Genomic DNA, 20134 nt, shown 5'->3' with positions numbered 1-20134 from the left:
TCTTACGGCTATGACAGTCTAGAAATGAAAGTTTTCTCTGACTTCTTACAGACCACCAGGAAACATGAGGCCTCAAGTACAAACCAGATTTCACAAGTCAGAGGCAAGGAGAAAGGTGAATGTATAAAAGCTAAGGGGGCTGCCTGGATGGTAGGAATGGTTGAGGCAGCCCGCTCCTCAGTTTCTACCAGCAGAGACACCAGGACTGCTAGGACGCACCTCTCTCTGGTCCGACCCTAAGCACCACAGGCTGCTGGCTAGGTTCTCTCGAGCTGGGACTTGTCAGATCTCACGACCGCCCACCCCAGCTCAGAGTCCTTCCCAGTTAAACCTTCCAAAATGGGGGGGGGGGGGGGGGGGGAGGGGAAAGCACCTAAAAAGCTTTGCTTCAGATTCTGGTTTTGCCACCTGTCAGCTATGAACCATTTAACCTTTCTGATCCATGCCCTTTTCCGTAACATGGAGATATCGCGTATCTTGGAGAGTTTCTGTAAGGATGAGAGCCAGAAAACTTCCAGCTCAGGAAGCTCAGAAAATTTCCTGTGCTCCCAGGCTGGGCAGGTGGGGGCCACGGGTCAGTCAGTCCCACCCCAGCCCCCGCCTCTCAGTCCCGGACAGCCAAGGTCTCGCCCCAGAGCTCCCTCCTGTGCCTAAGCACAGGCACTGCCTGCCCAACCTCCGACCCCCACAGCGGCAGCTTCCGGGGGCGGGGCGGGCAGCAGAGGCCTGAGGTCTCAGAGCCAGTCGCCCCGTGGACCTTCACCCCCAGGCCGCGCAGTAAGGAACACTGTGTCCATCCTGCGGCAGAGGGGTCACGGAGCCTGTCACCTGTGCCTGGCTTCATCACACACTCAGAACACAAGCCTGCCCTGAGCTGGTCCCTTTTTTTTCAGCCGTGCTGCGTGGAATGTCGGATCTTAGTTTCCCCAACCAGGGGTAAAATCCGTACCCACTGCATTGGAAGCTTGGGGTCTTAACCGCTGGACCGCCAGGGAAGTCCCTAAGCTGATTCTAAACAGCTCACCAAGGTCCATCCCATACTTGGCCACCTCTGTGACTCTCTAGACACACGTTGGCAACAAGATTCTACAAAAGACAAAGTTAATAAGAGGGTTTCTTCACAGGGCTGAAAGCCTCTGACATTGAGAGGCAGGAGGTGGACTTCCCCGACAGTTCAGTGTCAAGACAGTGCTGCCAATGCAGGAGGCATGGGTCTCCTCCCTGGTTGAAGAAGATCCTGAGAGCTGTGTGGCAGTCTCCCCCGCCAAAGAAAGGGAAAAAGAGAAAGAGAAAGAGAGAGGCAGGAGACAGCCAGGAGATGCTGAAGGTAAGAGACTGGGAGAGAGATCTTTGAGGGCTTCTGGAGGCAGAGGGAGTGGGATGAGTAAATGGATAAATGGTGGCCTGGGGCAAGCCAGAGAGCAGTCTGGAGAACCTGAAGTCTAGACCTTATTGCCCAACTCTGCCTCCCTAAGGCAATTAAACGTGACCACACCGCCTACCAGGGCCAGGGGACAAGGGTGCTTTGAGTCTGCTCTGATTGTCTTTAAAGATAAGGTTCAAATCGCCAGGTGGCTCGGCTCTTCACCACAGTTTACGATTTAGACCTCAGTCACACCAGAGATGTAATGAAGAGCTGCAGAGCTGCCACCGAGCCCTCCGTCTCCTTCTGTCCCTTGTCTGGGTGTCCAGGGGACGTTTCAGATCTCAAGAGCAAAGCAGAGGATGTGTTTGTTCAACAAGCATCTCCTGCACCCGGGAGAGGCAGGCGGCACAGAAGGGCCCAGCCCTCCCCATCCTGAGCAGCTGTATCACTGACCCTGCAGCAAAGCTCCTTCTCTGGCCTCTCAGCTCTTGCTCCTTCAAGGAGCAGAGCAATGCGAATCCCATTCTGAGAAGGCTCCACCAGCCCCTCTGGTCCACCCACCACCCAGGGCTCCCTGGTTTTGCTGGCCAGGCTCCCCCAGGAGAGCTGCCCTTTCAAGGGCATGCCAAGGGCAGCCAACCCTAAAGACCAGCTGCTGGCCTTGCCGCTAAAGAAGATGGAGCTGGGGACGGCCTATCCCTGGGGACGGCCTATCCCAGAGGACTTAGGAGGGCATAACCGGAGCAATGCCCACAGCTAGAATGGGCATGGTGGGCAGAGCTGAGGGCTTCCAGAAGGAAGGGGTGAGTCAGATCCTCAGCTCCTAGACCCTGGGGAGAAGGACAATGCTTCTCATCCAGCTCACGCTCATGAAAGACAGCACTCTTTGCTCTTCTCAGGAACATGGGTTAATCCAATCCTTCTCAACACCGGTTCCCCCAAATGTGCACACACCCTCTGCCCTGGGGTGGGAGGGCAGGTGTAGGTTTGATAGAGGGTTTAGAAGAGAGGCTCACGACATTCCATTGCCCCTGCTGGAACTGAGTGAACAGGAAGAGGAGTAGATAGTTTCTCCAGGTAACCAACCTCTACCTCCCCAACGCGTGCACCCACAGGGCGGGGGACCAGCCAGGGAACCCAGACAGCTGCCTGCAGCACTCCCGGCAAGGGCGTGCAGGCTGAGAAGGAAGCTCCAGGGGCTGCGCGCAAAGGGCAAATGTTCTCTCCCTCATTTCCAACCAGCGCTCTGAGATGGCACCCAAGGAATCCTGCATCTGATCACTGCCGCCCTCCCACCGGGGAAGGGACAGGACTGGTGCTTCCGTTCCCCACCACTGTCCTGGTCCGCGCCCTCCCCAGCCTGCACCCGGCATGGGGTTCTGGACAGGGCTCTCCGCCCAGCACCGGAAGCCTTGGGAGGCCGGCAACCTGAAGCAGCTGATGGAGAAGGCTGGAGCTAGGGTCTACACTAGTCCTGCCAGTGCACACCCAGGGAAGGGAGAAGTTGTGCTTCTAGAAGCCTCCAGGCCACCATCTCCATGACTCCCAGTTCCAGCCAGGCCTTGGCCCAGGCTCAGAGTTGAAGGATTCAACTTAAAACTCTAGCGTCTACCCCTGTATCCTTTGTGGGATGGCGGGGGGGAAGAGAGAATGTCAGAGAAGAGGTCCTACCTAAAGGAGCAGCACGGTGACCCTGCAGGAGAGGAGCCCAGGAGGCAGGTGACCGATGCTCTGCGGGCAAGGCAGGCCGCAGGACCGGGGTCTGTGTCCTCACAGCACACGCACGATTCAGCAGGACTGCAGGCCCTCAGCAACCAGAGGGCAGACACCAGCTCCTCCTGGGCGCACAGTGGGACAGACCTGACCCACAGCTCTGATCCGTGGGACCAGCTCCAGCCCCCAGGAATGCTCACAGAGCTCCTGGGATGTGATGGTCCAGAAGCAATGCTTCCAGGAAAACAGCAGCCCCAGTTCCAGGCTTCTCCAGCCCCCCAGCCCAGGAGGGAAGTAAGGAACGCACTCTCCGCTCGGGCCAGCATCATACTTGAAGGTGCGAGTGAGAACAGGGCTGTGTCCTCTGCCCCAGGACTGTGCCAACCTCCTCCCCTTGGTCAGGATACCCTCAGGATACCTTGGTTGGAACCTTTCAATCCTCACGACCCAGCCAAGCCACCCAGGTGGGAAGTCTGCCGAGCCGCTGGAACCAGGCAACGTCGTGAAGGGGACGGCCAGGGCTGCAGGACAGAGCCCTACTTTGTCAGCTGCAAATTCCTCTAAACAGCTCCAGCAGGGGAGGGCCAGTGGACTGTAGACAACCTCCGGTATTCTATCCATCCTGCCCCCACATTTCCTTATCAGGTGGCAGTTTTTTTTTTATTTTTCTCTGGCTTCCTCTCAACACTGGGAATGAAATGGGACCACCTTGCATGCCGGTGGGGTGTGGAGGCCCGTCTTAGCACCACTCATAAGCCAGGCAGGAGGCGGACCAGAAACGCCGATCTGTGGTCAGGTGCTTATCTCCTTTATCAGGACTAGATGACTTCAAAGTGTTCTCTGTTGTTTTTTAAACCAGAACAATCTTTCGCCCAACTCACCCAGAAACTTTCATCAACCAGGCCAACTTATCAGTTTCTATTCTTGCTGCCCAGTGGGAAGAAGGAGCCAGGTGGTGAGATCAGATGCTGGAGGAGCCACTAGCCCTCTGCAGCAGCTCACGGGCTAAGCTGGGGCCTGAGCACCGTGTCAAGAGAATGCCTTCCTGTTACAAGGCTTACTTAGGATAAATGAGGCGGCACTGTTACAGGTACAGCCCAGTCGGTGCCAATTCTCTGGGGGACCTTGGGAAGGAGCCACATTCCCTCACAGTCAACCCCAAAGGAAATCAACCCTGAACATGCACTGGAAAGGACTGATGCTGAAGCTGAAGCTCCAATGCTTTGGCCACCTGATGCAAAGAGCTGACTCTCTGGAAAAGACTCTGGTGCTGGGAAAGACTGAAGGCAAAAGGAGAAGGTAGAGGATGAAATGGTTAGGTAGCATCACCGACTCAATGGGTAGGATTTTGAGCAAACTGTGGGAGACAGTGGATGGGGGAGACTGGCATGCTCTAGTCCCTGGGGTTGCAAAGAGTCAGACACAACTTAGCAACGGAATAACAACGAGAAGAGATGACCCACCTGCTCCAGGGAGGACTCAAGGCAGGATAGGCACCAGGGCTCCTTAGACAGGGAAACAGGTCAGCGCTAGGAGACCAGAGACTCTGGAAGAAAGGCATGCAGAGGTGCGCTCCATGCTAGGGGAGCATATCTCCAGTGGGGAAGAGTACCCCAAAAACCCCGGAAACAAACCAGGAACCTGTCCCTTGTGAGCCAGACTGTTTTTATTCTTCATACACCTTATCTTTAGCTTTCTTTTATTCTCCTTTTATATTTATTTTTTTTATTTATTACTCAAAAATGGTTCATTTTTTATTTAGCTTTCTGACTCTGTGCTTGTGCTTTCAATACTTTCACAACGATCTTCTGCTCTTCAATAAGGAAAGCACGCTTGATCCTGTCCCGGACACATTTAGCACACATGGAACCACCACAGGCTCGGCTGATGTGTTTCTTCGTTTTAGACAACCTCATGAGAACTTTAGGTCTCACGGCACGAACGCCTCTAAGCTGGCCTGCACACACACCACATGTGGATTTTGGTGCTCTCCCAACCTTCTTGGTATAAAGGTAAACAATTCTATTACCAGGGGTTCGGGACAGCCTGGTTTTGTTAGAGGCTGTATTGTAGGACAGCCTATGACGGTACGTCAGACGCTGCACCATCCTGAATGCCTCTAGATGCCGTCCCCAGAAGAGTCCTTTTATATTTATTAATGTCTTTTGGAAAGGTCAGCCTGTGACAGCTATGTTAATGAAAACCCAAAGGAGGTGTCTGCATCCACGCCTGGACCAGGAGATTAAAGGGAGTGATGTCGTCTCTCTCCCCCAGGACTGGAGGTGCAGAGAAGCCCAGGGGTGGGCCCCTCGTTCAGCCTGTGTTCTCCGGAGTCATCTTTCCAGCAGAAGGGAGAGCTGTGCCATCCAGGCAGAGGCCCTGAGCTTGCGCCCTGCCCAGTGCCACAGAGGCGCTCCCAGCACCAACCCCACGGACGCACTCCTGCCTGTGCCCGCACCAATCCCGGGTCACTAAAAGTCAGCTCCAGGGGGCAGAGAGCAGGTGGCTAGGAAACTGTCGAGACCAGTGCATACCTGCTTCCATTCCTCCCTGGCTCCAGCTAAGCCACCGTCCTTGTCACCGAGGAGCTGATAATACACTGTGAGTGACTCAGGCTGGACCCCTGCAGGGAAAGAACCGCCCCCCCCCCCCCCCAAGGTTGCTAGGCAGGTAATCCGCTTTACCAATTCAGCCAAGTGGCAGTGTCGGCTGCCATGAGGACCGCAAAGGCGGCCTTCCCCTCGCCCTGCCTCGGGCCCCTTGCCCCGGGGTGAGGGGAGCCAGGCTGTGGAGCAAGGAGCCCTCCCCAGTCCCATCCGCAGAGAGTGGCTGACCCTCCCAGACTTGGCCTGAGTTATACACTCCATGCTAAGATAATAACTGTCATGACATCCTGACATTGCTGGTCAGGATGTCCAGTAATCATGGACATCATGACATTACTGGTGTCAACTCTGGGGAACATGGACAGGAGGAATAGGGAGACCAGGGTCCACCATGAGAGTCCAGAGGGAGGGATACCTCTTGACTGACTTAATTACGTGCCCTGGGGTTACCAGGGGCTGGCCAACACGATGGTGCCTGTCTGGAGCTTGGGCTGTATGAGTGACCAGGGCTGTGAAGAGGGGGGGTCCAGGGCCTCCTCCCAAGCCCCTCGCCTGGTGAGATGAGGCAGCCCCACTTCAACACATGCTTGTGAGTTTAGCCTAGTGGACTCTGGACTTCAGTTCCAAGACTGGCTCTATCTGAAAGTTGGCGAGTCTGGGCAAATCATACCTTTCTGGTACTCAGGTCTTCTGTCTGTAAAATGGGTATGGTGACACCTGCCGCCCTGCTTACCTCACAGTCACCGTCAAGATGCAGTGAGTGACGACTGTAAGCTACAAGGCATTACACACCCGAGGTACCGCTGGGTTTCAGCATCACAGAGGGGAGGGGGCGGGGACGCGTGCAGACACCATGGCCCTGCCTGCGGGAGCAGGAGGCCTGGCCCAGACTGGCCGATCTCCGAGAACAGGACCCCAGACAGAAACAGGTGGGCCAGAGAGCCTGTGGGAGCCAAGCATGTGGGGCAACAGAGCGCTCTGGCCAGACTGGGTCGGCCGACAGCTCAGGAGACTAGCCATTCCACTAGGTCTGTGGTGGGCTCACCCCGTGGGGCTTTGTCTGCTTTGTTTTTGACCACAGCACACAGCTTGCAGGAGCTCGGCTCCTCATCAGGGATTGCATTTGGGTCCTCAGCAGTGAAAGTGTGGCGTCCTAGCCACTGGAGCGCCAGGGAGTCCCCACAGAGCTCTTTCCACAACACCCCACTCTTGGCTCTGCCAGGCTGAGTCAAACCTCTGTACCCCCACAAATGGGAAGTGACGGGTGAACTGAGGCCAAAATCATCTCTGTAACTGAAACCGGCACTGCTGACCTGAGCACCGTCTTCTAAGGGAGGGGACAGGCCGGGGGGGCAGGGCACGATCCTGTCCAGCAGGAAGCACAGCGGCCCTGGAGCTGCGTCCTTACAGGGTCTCAGCAGGAAACTCACGGGAGGGTGGGCACTTCAGGAGCCAAGAAGACAGGGCGCGGCATGGCCCTGTCCAGCAGGAAGCACTCCACTCACCCAGGAAGCGCAGCGGCCCTGGAGCTGTGTCCTTACAGGGTCTCAGAAGGAAACTCACGGGAGGGTGGGCACTTCAGGAGCCAAGAAGGCAGGGCAGGCGGGAGAGCATGGGGGCAGCTCCAGGGCTCGGACAGGCCTAGCTGGGCCAAGGGAGCAGGCTGAACATGCAGAGTGAACGACCCCCTGAGCCCAGACAGAGGCCTGCATAACATCAGCCACCACGTGGATGGCCCTGGGCCACCACGAGGAAGGGACCATTGCCATGAGCCGCCGGTGTCTGCTCTTTATCTTGCTTCCAGGGGATGCAGGACTTCCGTGGATGGGCAGCCAGGGCACAGGGGTTGCGGCAGGGAGCTCCTCCCGTAAAGATGCCATTCCTATTGGAAAGAACCTCTGTCTGCAAGTCAGATAGGCGGCCTGGGTTCTTGGACTCAGTGCTTCTACCTAGTGGTTTGAGGATCTTAGGCAAATTTCTCAGCTCCCACTTCCCGATCTAAAAATGGAGTGACTCTGTGATTCTGAGTCTTAGTCTACATTCCAGCATTCAGTTTTTAACAAGGTGAGTGAATAAATGGCAACAAATCCTTGTAAGTTTGCCTACGGTGTGATTCTGACACACACACTTGGCTCTGCTTATTGCGCCTCAGTACACGATGCCCTTAGAATGGACGACAACCCCATCTTCCTTCTGAGAATCATCTCTTCCCAAACTTCCATCTCTGTGCCCAATCAGAGCACCAAATGCATCCAGCCAGCTTCCCTGGTGGCTCAGAGGGTAAAGAATCTGCCTGCAGTGCAGGAGGCCTGGGTTCGATCCCTGGTCTGGGACGATCCCCTGGAGGAGGGCATGGCAACCCACTCCAGTATTCCTGCCTGGAGAATCCCATGGACAGATGGGCCCGGCGGGCTACAGTCCATGGGGTCGCAAAGAGTCGGACACGACTCAGGGACTAAGCACAGCTCAGTTCTTGATCCAGGGCTGGGGGAGGGCCCCGATTCCAAGTGAACCCAGGAGTCCCGAGGCAGTTCTGGGCTGGGATGCTCAGAAGGCAGAGGCGTGCGCTGCTGGCAGACACCTTCTACCACGTGGGGGGCGAGGACGGTGTCCTGACAGAGAAGGCAGGGTGAGGCGGCTATTGTTTGAGCTCTTCCCTTCCCTGCATGTGGCCAGCCATTCCCTCAGGTATGAGTCAACCAGTTCCCTTTTATCAAAGCACTTTTAGAGTTGGCTTTCGGCTGCTGTAATGGAAGAAGTCCAACTGATACAATCTTGCACACATGTACAACTATTTTCCATTTCATTTAAAAGAATTTTTAACAACCACTACAGTATCACTTGCCACGTAGTGCAAAAGGGCTGCCCTGAACCTGGCCCTGAAACCCTGCCCTTGATAAGTCTGTCCAGCTGAGGGGCCCTCAGGCACAGAGGGATTCTGGGCTCCCAGCAGTGACTCTGGGAACTCCCTGGCCAGGACCCACACCCTTCTCCAGCTGAGGACACTGCCCGGATGCACAGATGGTGGGAGAGCCATTGATGTATGCAGTCTTTCCGGGTGGCCCGGGGTCAGGACTGCTCACAGCCAAAGTCCCGCAACCACGAGCAAGACTGGAGGGGAGGGTGCTGCCCGGCTGGGTCCTGACCTGGTTGAAGTGATCAGGGCAAGAGAAGACCACCTGGACACGGACTGCAACGGGGAGTCAGGACCCTTGGCGCCATTCCTTGTCTGGCAATGGATTTGAGGGAAAAAACCCTTTCCAAATCTGTTTCTCAACCTAAGAGTCATGTCTGACTTTTCTAAATGCTGCCAGACACTACCCTGAGTTCTATCCATCTATCCCACTCATTTCTAGCAGCCACCTCTCTGATGAGACACCTTGCATGTACCCAACAGTACCTCAAACTCACCCTACTCACAATGCCAAACTCACCCACACTTTAAGCCCCCAAAACCTGAACTTCCCTCTGTATTCCCAGTGTCAGCAAAGGGGCATCATCCATCTGACCCTGAAACCTGGGAATCATCTACGCCCCTTCCTTCCTTCAACCTCCTTCAGCCAACCTATTACAAAGTCCATCTGAGGTTTCCCACCTAAATCTCTCCCTTTTCTACCTTCCTCCACGTCTGCCACTCCCTCTCTATCGAAGCACTGCCATCGTCCACCTACAGTAGCCCCTGAACTGCTAAAGCCCCAAATCTACTCGAGACCTCCCTCCCACCAATTCACTCTCCACAGAAAGGCCAAATGACCTTCCCAAATGCAAATTCCATCAGATCCCCATTTCTATTCCTCTCAGAGAAAGAACCAGACCTCCCAAAGCTCTGGGGCAAAGGTGGGGCTCCCTCAAGACCCCACGGCATGGCTGGGGGAGCTGGGGGTAACCCTGAGGCCAACATGGACCAGGCAGGTCTAGGAGAGGCTGCTCAGTCCAGAGCCCTGGCCACCCCCGGGTTCTCCCATCCCAGGCTGACTTGGAACTGGCTCAGCCTTCTAGGACTGACCCCAGATGGGAACGGGAGCTGGAGGCCAGGCAGGGGAAGCCCAGCTGGGCTGCAGCCAGGGGCGGTATGTGTCAGGAAGGGGCGAGAGCAGGGCCACAATAGCCTGTCAGTATCTGGGGCCATCAGAAAGGAGGCAGCTGGCGGGAGGATAAACCTCGAGGAGTCTATCTCTTCCCTCTTATCAGACTGACCCTTGGCAGCCTTGCAGCCCGCGGAGAACAAACAGTCATTAACAACCCTGCCCACACTCGCGCACAACCCGGTGCGACCAGCCCAGCCCGGGGAGCCAGGGCCTCTCTTCCTGCCAGGGCAGTCTCGGGGGTCCACCTATTGGCCAGCCCGCCCATCCTGCCCCTCCTTCCTGGGCAATGAAACCCTATGCTCAGCCCACCCTGGCCTACCCCGGCCTCTGGTCCCCTGGCCTTTCAGGTCAGGCCTCCACGTCACGTTATATGTGGCTTGGCCTCACCGCGTCCTCCGCTCTCCTAAAAACCTTTAGGAGGTCTTTTTGCCCCGCCCCCCCTTTCCAGGCGAGTTCTCAACCCTCAGTAGGCCCACCCAGAGTCTGCGCTACTGACCCAGCACCTCCCGTCTTCAGCATGTGATCCAACCCCCAAGCTGGCTTTGGGGGCAAATTCTCACTAAAGCAGAGCCCAAGGCAGGAGGAGGTGAGGGGACTGGGAGCAGAGAGAAACAGAAAGCCTATACACAGTCACTCCAAAGCCTAACCAATGGCCAGCACAGGAAGAGATGGATGTGATGACAGACCGGGGGTTTTTCTCTGCCTGAGCCCAGGACAGAGGCAGAGCAACGTTTGGGAAGGGGGATGAGGACAACGGGAGGCAGGGGGCAGCTCCCTTGGCTGCAGGAGCCCAAGTTCTCCAGAGAGGACAGAGCAGGCTGGGTGACGTTCAATACGTCCAACTGGTTAGCAGAAAGGTCGGAACAATTCTCAGCGCCTCCTGGACCCTGCAGTGGTATCCTGGGGCCCCAGCAGTATTCCCCTCGCAGGATATGGCGCTCCTCTGTTCGGCCTACTAGACGATTTGACAGCAAGTCCATGAACAGATCTTTAAATTCTCTATTTACAGATGAGGCGACTCTGGGGCCCAGAGAGGGGCAGCAGCTTGCCCTGGGTCACACAGCACCCATTTCACAGCATCCTCCTAAGGAAGTGCCAGTGCTGGCTTCCCTACATTGGAAGAGCTTGAACAGAGCATCCTGCTGCTGTTTAGTTTCTAAGCTGAGTCCGACTCTGCGACCCCACAGACTATAGCCCACCAGGCTCCTCTGTCCATGAGATTTCCCACCCAAGAACACCGGAGTGGGTCGCCATTTCCTTCCCCAGGGAATCTTCCTGATTCAGGGATCAAACTGACATCTCCTGCATTGGCAGGCAGATTCTTCACTGCTGAGTCACCGGGGAAGCCCGCAGCAGGAGTCCCCGGGACTCTCCTAACCCCTTTCAAGCTGTCCTGTCTCCCCCTACCTGTCACACTTGGGGTCTCCTCCTGAGCCATGCTGGAGGACCCAGGAACCGGCCAGAAGCTACACAGGTGTGGGCCCGGGGAGACAGCAAGCCCTCTGGGACAGGATGGAACAGAGAGAAGGCCAACTGCTGGAAAGCCCCTTGCGGCTGGCTGCCTGGGCCTCAGATGGCTCCCGAGAAAACCCAAGAGAGACAGGACCGGGCTCCCGCCCCTCCCCGGCTTTCTGGCACAGCCTCGGCCCTTCTGGCTGCAGCCTGCTCGCTTGCTCGGGCAGAGCACACAGCACAGGGGCCACAGAGACTTTCATTTCCCCCTGACTCTGGCTCCACCAGCATCAAACCATGAGTGTTTTGTTTTCAACTGAACTTGACAGTTGGGGGGAACTCTATTCAAAGGTCAGGGAGAGTCCCTTGCAAACCCAAAGGGATCCTCCCTACAAAGAAGGAAGAAGGTAGTAACTATGCATGGTAACATATCGTTAACTAATTTGTAGACATTTCGCAGAGTATACAAGTGTGGAATCATTACGTTGTACACCTGAAACCAATATAATGTTATATGTCAGTTATATGTCAATAAAAAAAAAGAAGGAAGGAGGGAGAGAGAGTGGAGGAGCAGGGTGGGGCTGTGGGGTGACAGGGCAGGGAGGGGGACGCCCCACTCCAGCCCTCAATTCCCTCCCTTGTTCCTCTTCCTACAATCCACCTCTCAACTTCCCCTTTCACTACCCACGCCGCCCCCTCCAAATTCCTTTAAACCACACAGAAAAGTTGTTGATTTTTTCCCTCATCAGAGCAGTCCCCTCTAGACCAATTTGCGATTTGCGTTTTTTGCGGATTTCCTCCCTCAGAAGGCTGCAGACCTGGCCAGCCCGGGGAGTGTTGCTGGCCCTCTGTGCAGGGACTTCACAGCTGGAGGGTTCAGAGGGAAGGGGCAAGGACTGCTCTCTGGGGTCTCTGGGTCATGCCCTGACCCCTCAGGGTCTCCTCTGTCCCCCAAGCCCCCTTTCGGGAGCAGGATGGGCCTCGCACCTCAACTGTACACAAGCAGAGCTGCTTTCTGTGTCCCCCTCCTGCTTCCCACCCTGAGCCTAGAGAAGAAGAGAAGGGGAGAAAAGGAAAAAGGATGCTAACGGGTAAACGTGATCAAACCAGGAAGAGATGCCCCTCCAGGCAGGAGAAGCCTGTGCTACCCGCTCCTCCCAACCTCAGCAGCCACTGGGGGGATGCCAATCAACCTCTTTCCCTCTCTGAGCTTCCTCATTTGCAGTCACATCCCCCTTAAGGAAGAAGGCGTTTGAGGATGTTTTTCAACATCTGATAGCAGAACTGTTGTTTTGTTTTAATATGATTATTTCACAACACAAATTTAGCACTGACAGCAAAATAAAGAAAAATTACATTTGTCTCTAGATTTCTCTTGTTCCTAGTTCACCTTATTGTACACGGGTAGCAGGCAGTGCGTTCATATCATGCATGGCAAAATATCACATCCACTATGGCTCATTCATGTTGAGGTTTGAAGAAAACAGCAAAATTCTGTAAAGTAATCATCCTTCAATAAAAAATCAATTAATTAAAAAAAAATACACACTCATTTGAATGCTAACAGCTATAACTGAGGGGGACAGTTCTCTTCACCCCAGGAAGATGAGCCTCTCTGAAAACCCGCAGGGATAAGTGCCCTTCAGCATCACTCCTTCTGCCCCATCTCACAGAGAACGCTGCTCCCTTCCTCACTTTCTTTTTATGTAGTTATTTAATTTTTTGGCTGAGTGGCATGTGGGATCTTAGTTCCTCAACCAGGGATCAAACCCGAGCCCCCCTGCAGTGGAATCTTAACCACTGAACCACCGGGGAAGTCCTTCTCCCATTCCTGCAGCAGGAGACCTCTCCAGTGCTCAGCTAGAAAGTTGGGGTGGCCCAAAGCCCAGCCTATGCCCTGGAGCCTTAGGAGAGGTCTGCAATGGCAACGTGAAAGTGTGACTGACAATACGCTGTAATTACAATCATGATTTATAAATAAGCACCAAGAGGTGCCCCAGAATGGCTGCTTAGGCACACACACAGGTGTCCCTGGTGCGCCCAGCATAACTGAAGGAAATGACTGTTTTCCTCAGATAGCAGGCAAAGTTCACACCCCCTACATGCAAAATGTCATTTGCAGATATCTGCCCTAATAATTCGGAGAAGGCAATGGCAATCCCCTCCAGTAGTCTTGCCTGGAAAATCCCATGGGCGGAGGAGCCTGGTAGGCTGCAGACCATGGGGTCGCGAAGAGTCGAACACGACTGAGTGACTTCACTTTCACTTTTCACTTTCATGCATTGGAGAAGGAAATGGCAACCCACTCCAGTGTTCTTGCCTGGAGAATCCCAGGGACAGAGGAGCCTGGTGGGCTGCCATCTATGGGGTCGCACAGAGTCGGACACGACTGAAGCGACTTAGCAGCAGCAGCAGTCCTAATAGTGAGAACTTGTTGCTAAAGAAGAGGGGAAAATCTAAAACCGAGGTCCCCAAAGAGCTGGGCCAGCTCCTGGAGTGGGTAAGGGCTCAGATATTGGGACAACATGGTGGGGGAAAGTTGCGGCACGGAAACTGAGAACGGGGAAGGGGGAGGAAGGAGAAGGCCACCCTTGGCGGAAGTGGAGAGACAAGAAGAGATGCGGGCATGCTGAGCATGGACCACAAAGCCCCAGTTGCTTTCAGAATGAACCGGGCCCCTGAGGCGGTGGGGCTCCACCCCCTCAGGGCTGAGGCCCCAAACCTCAGGCAGGCAGCATGGAGTCCGGAGTAACAAGCTAACCAGGCTTCCGGGAGCGCTGTCAGCATCCTGCACACAGCTCCTCCAAAGCAAGGACACTTCATCTCCTGCAGACTCCTCCTCCTCCTGACTGCCCCACTTCAGCTAAAGGACCTGACCTCATCACCCAGGCAAGGAAGTGTCTAACCCCAGCCAACTGACTGTCTATTCCAGAAGATATCTACTTTCATAGTTCTCCAGAATCAGTCCCTTCTTTCCATTTTTACTGCCAAGTTCCAGTCTTCATTACTTCTCACCTGGACCCTAACTAATTTTCCATTTCCTCCCTCCCTTCTTTCCTTGTCCCTTTATGACCCAGCCATACCCTGCTACCAGCCTGCCCTCTGCCTGCTCAGAAACTTGTCGAAACCGAGCCCTCTTTCTGCTATCTGCTGAGTCAAGTCCTCACTGAACAACACTGTGCTGGACTGATCTCTTGCAATCTCTACTGCCTCTTCTTCTGGGGACTCCAACTTTTCGATACAGTTTGGGGGGACTGCCTACTGTGTCACCAGTCCTTCCCCGGCCAAGGGAGGAGGCATGGCCCAGTCTGGGCCAACCAGACATCTCCTCTCTGGGATATGACTCCCAACCTATGGTGACAAAATCCCAGAGCACAGCTGGAACAGAGTTATCCTGGCCACAGTGGTACCCTGAAGAGGCTGGCCTTTGGCTCCTGACATACCTACTCCAAGACCCTGGAGGGGGACTTCCCTGGTGGTCCAGTGGTTAGGAATCCGCCTGCCAATGCAGGGTACACGGGTTTGATCTCTGGTCTGGGAAGATTCCACATGCCACGGAGCAACCAAGCCCATGCACCACAGCTACTGAAGCCCGCATGCCCTAGAGCCTGTTCTCCACAGCAAGAGAAGCCACTGCAGGGAGAAGAAGCCTGTGCACCGCAACTGGAGAGCAGCCCCGCTCTCGGCAACTAGAGAAAGCCTGCATGCAGCAACAGAGATCCAGCACAACCAAATATAAAATAAATATATAATTTCTTAAAAACCTATTTAGAAAAAAAAAAAGACAAATAATTGCTTTTAAAAAAGACCCTGCAGGGGACTTGGGTCTCGAGTCATTCCTCAGATTCTAGGAGTTCCCACAGCCTTCCAATGAAGTCCTTTCCTACCAAAGTCAGCCAAGGTGTTACTTGTAACCAAACTTCTTTTTAAAATACCTCTCCTATGCTCCAACCAAAAGAGAAAATTCCCTGAAAGCGCCGTTATGGTCTCTCCTTCCCCTGCTGACCAGTACACTCCCTGGCCTGCAGGCACTGTTGGAACTCTGCCTTCCCCTTCAGGGCCCAACCCAGAGTCCTCTTTTGAGCCCTCTTTGGGGATGACCTCTCCTCCTCTAAACCCACAAGCCCCTGGCTACCCCTTCTGCCTCCCACTGCGGATATCGGAGTACCTGTCTTATCCCGCTCCCGGTGGACAGGGACTTGGTCATCCTGTCCTCCACAACACCTGGCAGAGTTCCAGACTCAATAAATTCACTAGGCTTTGTGGGCAGACAACTCAAAGGCCAATTACAGGTTTTCTGGGCAAGACAGACAGTGAGTGACAAAGAGCACGGGGTCAGAAAGACCCCATTTGGCTTCCACATCCTCTACTTACCAGCTGAGTTTATGGGCAAGCCTCATAAGTTCTGTAAGCCTCAGTTCTTCCTCTGTGAAAGAGTGACAATAATGCTAACCCTGCAACGCTGCTGTGAGAATGTGACGAGCGGACATGCAAGAACGTCCAGCCCGGTGACTGGCTAAGAGTAACCACTCAGGGAACAGCAGCCGTCACTCCAGCTACCCACAGCTCCTGGGTTAGCAGATGCTCTTTCGGCGGATTGAAATCATGAGCCCTGGGCCTGTTGTGTGACCCACAGAGCATCTCTGTTTCTTAGTAACCCCACCTGGGTCTACCTCTGCCTTATAAACCTCCTGAAAAACAGTAGGTGAACAAATGCATGGCGGAGATAAAGCACAATGTACGGGGCTCCTCCTGTTTGTCTCAATCAGAGGGTCCTCGGCATCCTGTCCAGTGTGCAGCCATGGCCAGCACCCAACCGGCTCAGTCTGAGGGGCGGGACAGAGGAGCGCCTAGTTCAATGTCTGCTTCCCCATGTCCTCGCAGCTACCCCTTTTCCAAAGCCCTGGTGCCTGAACGTCCTGCTTTGGCTGGGGGCGGGGGGCGGGGTCCTTCCTTCAAATGGCCACAGTACAGTGTCTGCTATGTGGTTATGGGGGACTGGGAGCTCAGGCCCTACAAGTCACCCCGACCATTAATCTAGCCCACACTGGAAAGCATGGGACTGGAAGGAAAAGACCAACCCAGGGAAGCTGCCAGAACAGTCCTGGGTGGGGAAACAAGGTGGGAGGCAGCCTCCTGAAGACCTTACATGGGCCTGGATTAATCGCCCAGGCAACTCTCATGGCCCCAAACCAGTGGTTCTCAAGTGCTATGGTCAGGAAGCCGGACAGAAATAAAATCTCAGGCCACACCCAGACTGCCTGAATCAGAAACGTCTGGGAGTGGGGCCCAGCAAACTGCGCCTTACACAGCTCTTCAGGGGGATTACTGAACACCTACTCTGTGCCAAAGACCAAGCTGTGGGGTGGTATTTCAGAAACAAGGACACATCTGAAGAACTTCCACAGTCTAACAGCCGGCGGGGGGTGGGGGGTCAAAATCAAGTACACAATACACAAGGCAGGATGGCGTATAGAACAAGGCAAAGGAATCAACTTCTCACCCCTCTCGCCAGCTCCTCCTCCCTCCGCCAGCTCTTCTCTTTCCATGTTGGCAAGGGGGAACTCCAATTCAAGGAAACCCGCCCCCCACCCCAGGCTTCTCTTTGAGACTCCTCCTAACTGCAGGTAGTTTTCAAAATAAGAGTGATCCTCACCTTGAGGCATCGTTCAGGTCCAGAGGTTTGGCTTGTGGGGAAACGGACCATGAGGCTACAACCAGTGGTTCTTAGCAGCTGAGAAATTGACCCCATGTGGGGTCTGGGCTCGGAAAGTTCCTAGAGGGCTGTGAGCACGCCACAGCACATCACGGCACTGCACTCCCGTGCAGGGTCACTCCCACAGGCCCCTGGCAAGCTCACATGGTGAGCGCAGATGCAGACATAAACACGCACACAGACAGCTGGCCCCCTGGCCTCCCTGCCTCCATTCTCAAGTTACAGGATTAAAGATGTCCTATTCACAGCCAAGGGGGAGGGATGAGAGAGGGGGTGCTGAAGCAGGGAACCATCTGGTTCAGATCAAGATTGCTCATTCAGGACCCCAACGGAACTCCCAGAGCCTGCCTTCATGATGGTTCATAGATTTCCCTCCCTCCCCCAACTTCCCACTGGGAAACTGAAAACTGGGCTAAGAAGAGATGACCCATAGGTAAATCTGCCGAAGAAAGATAAAACAAAACTAAACCAAAAAAACACAAAACTGATACAGGCAAGTCTCCACCACCTCTCTGAGCCCTGGCTCCCTCTTTCCTTCAAACCCTGAATACCACGAATAAACTTGAGATCACCACCTACAGTCACTACATCTTCCTCCACAAAGAGCTCAGGGGGCACCTAGCAGGCATCCTTCCTTTTGCCGGCAACCATCTCCAAAGTTAGCAGCAGAAGCAAGATGAGGGTTAGGGGTGTGGTCTCCCAGACTTCTCTTATGCCGCCATCTCCACCAATGTGGGAGGTTCCCTCCATCTCTGAGGGATGGTGGAGTCCACCACGCATAATGAGAGGAAGAAATGACCAACCAGCTTCCAGACAACTGTCCCAAAGACAAGATGGGAGTGTGCATCACTGGCTAAGACTGACTGATGCAGGGACTCCAGAGTGCCCTGAGCCCCCTCGGCAGCTTTAGCTGGAAGAGGCTGCCACTCCCTTCCCACCACCAGCACCTCTCTCCTTTCCCCCCAACAGCACCTTAGACTCTGTTCTTCAGTGTTTCACTGTAGCTGTAAAGCAAGAGGCAAGATGGGAGACGGATGCAGTTGGCAAGAAATAGAAATCAAATGGCTAACTTGAGTAAAGGAGTGATGGGTGGGGGACTCTACAGGCAAAGGAGGCCAGAAATTAAATACAGGAAGGAGGAGGGGGAAACAAGTGGGAGAACGGGGAAAGGGAGACTAAACGGAGCTCAGCACGGAGCTGCGGCAGGCAACTGGGAAGTTTGGTCCAGTCACAGAGGAATGACTGAGGGAAGAAATGACTCTTTCATGCCAAGGCAAGGGCTCAGACCAGCCCGACAGGGCTGGGGCATGGACTTGGCCAAGTTCCTGGTTCACTGTGCCAAGCCTTGGTTTCTCCGAAGTGGGAAGGAGGTCAGGCTGTTAGGTCTCATCAGAGAGAACTGGGCCACTGTGGATGGCTCGGGGGCAGTGCCAGGTAGGGAAAAGAGGAGAGAGCTGCTGATGGTGCAAAGACAGCCTGTGGCCAGGAGGAGCGGAGCGAGGGTCCCCAAGGGGTGCACAGGCCAGAAGCGCGCGCGGGGCTGGGGGTGCGAACTAGGCAGTGGGCTGAAGTCGGGACTGGGGCACGGAGCGCTTCTCGGGCTGGGCTGGGGGGCTGGGGACTGCCACCACGGGGTGGAAGAGCCGCGCGTGGGAACGGCTGGAGGTGCAGGAGCAGAAGGCGGGCAACCGGGAGGGAGGCCAGGGTAAGAGGACCACCGCCCCCACGGCGGAGCCCAGCGCCCCGACCCAGGGGAAGTTAACGGGGTGGACCGGGAGGGTCTGGGCCGCTGGTCGAGCCAGCTGCCCGAGCGGAGGGGGTTCGTGGCAGCAAGGGGCCCGGGGCGCCTCACATCCCGCCCGCCCGCCCGCGCACCTCAGGCAGCTCCGGGCGCCGCGCGGGCCATGCTCGCCGCTGCCGCCGCCGCCGCCGCCGCCGATGCAGAGAAAGCCGCCGCCGCCGCCAGCGTCCGGACCCGTTAGCTCAGCGGCTCCCCAGTCCGCCCGCAGCGGGCCAGTCCCGCCCTTGCCCGCCCGGAGCGAGCCGCCGCCGCCGCCGCCGCCGCCGCCGCCGCCTCAGCCCGGCCCCTCCCCCCACCCAGCCTGACTGGAAGGGAAGGGTGGGGGCGGGGGGCGGGGGGCGAGGGCCCCCTCCCCACTCACATCCTCCGGCCCTGCCCCGCCCCCTCCCCCGCTCGCCTAGTCATCCTGGGAAATGGAGTCCAGTGCGCGCCGCGCCGCCAGGAGAGCCCGACATGCGGAACTACTACTCCCAGAAGACAGCGCGCCAGCCCGCGCGCTTGTGGGCTTTGTAGTCCCCCGGGGGCTCGGGACGTCTACAGCGCGGGTGGGGAGGGGGATGGGAGGTTTCCACTCCCGTGAGGCCGGGGTACCGACGGCGGAGACAGGATGTGGGGTCTGCGACGCGCTGCGCCGGGGCTGAATACCTAGACCTCGAGGGGGGCGCCCAGCAGTGGAGGATGTCTCTCACACGGCTGTGGTCCGCTGCAGCCGCGCAGGGCTGCAGGCGAAGCCTCTAGCCCGAGAGCCTCACGCTGGGGACGGTTACCATTCGCGCGGAAAGAGCCTTGACCTGAGGCTAGCTTGGCTTCCTGCCCGGGCTCCGCAAGCCGGAGCTGCGGTGAGGCCGCTGCGCCCAGGCGGGAGAAAAGAGATCACCCCACGTGGGCGTGGGGTTTTCCCTACCTGGAAAAGGTGGGCCGAGTGTCTGGGTTTCCTGGAGCGCTCACCCCCCTGGGGACCTTCTATTGATAATTCCAGTCCCACCCACTCTCTTTCTAGCTGACGCCCTTAGCTCCCAACTGTTTAGGGCAAAGTACACACATAGGGCAAGGTGTTACCCATTTTAAATATTTTTCTATGTCTTCTCTTAACACGTGCTTTCCCCAGTTTCCAGATCTACCTCAAATCGTTAATGAAACGCCCGGTTGCCCTCCAAGCTTTATCCCTTCGGGCAGAGGGAGGCCTGTAAGTCGCTGGTTCTCTAACAGGCGTCTATCAGATTCTCCTGGAGAGTTTGTGTAAACATAGCTGACCCATACCCCTCCCGTTGCTGTTGCTTTAAGTCCAGGGTGGCTCTGAGAGTTTTCCTTTCTAACACGTTGTCAGTAGATGCTGGTTTGAGGAACCACTTTGAGAACCCCGCCTATTGGCGTTTGTTGGCTAGAGTTCTG

At 55.7% G+C, this 20134-nt stretch overlaps 2 protein-coding genes across 5 annotated transcripts in view; both read right to left on the bottom strand.

The window, feature by feature from the left end:
- ST3GAL2 (ST3 beta-galactoside alpha-2,3-sialyltransferase 2) overlaps positions 1-19682 on the bottom strand; it is a 49832-nt gene extending 30150 nt beyond the window's left edge. Inside the window, exon 1 of one of the 4 annotated variants that reach the window (XM_061137634.1) lies at positions 19647-19682. The gene's annotated coding sequence lies outside the window, so the exon portion shown is untranslated. Of the gene's footprint in view, positions 1-15599; positions 15664-16881; positions 16904-18816; positions 18955-19646 lie in introns of those variants that run through there. The other 3 variants (XM_061137611.1, XM_061137627.1, XM_061137615.1) reach the window with 3 other exon arrangements.
- Positions 4238-5711, bottom strand: LOC133049859 (large ribosomal subunit protein eL34-like). The gene has a single exon (XM_061133897.1). It carries the CDS (start codon positions 5185-5187, stop codon positions 4834-4836), a length of 354 nt encoding a protein of 117 aa, XP_060989880.1. The 5' UTR covers positions 5188-5711; the 3' UTR covers positions 4238-4833.
- Positions 19683-20134: the final 452 nt, after the last annotated feature.

Source organism: Dama dama, chromosome 4 (genome assembly GCF_033118175.1).
Source record: "Dama dama isolate Ldn47 chromosome 4, ASM3311817v1, whole genome shotgun sequence".
NCBI lineage: Eukaryota > Metazoa > Chordata > Mammalia > Artiodactyla > Cervidae > Dama > Dama dama.
Note: the sequence above shows the minus strand (reverse complement) of the source record. Positions and strands in the feature narration are given on the sequence as shown.

Coding starts and splice junctions, on each gene's coding strand:
- LOC133049859 (XM_061133897.1), bottom strand. CDS start 5,187: ATGGTGCAGCGTCTGACGTACCGTCATAGGCTGTCCTACAATACAGCC.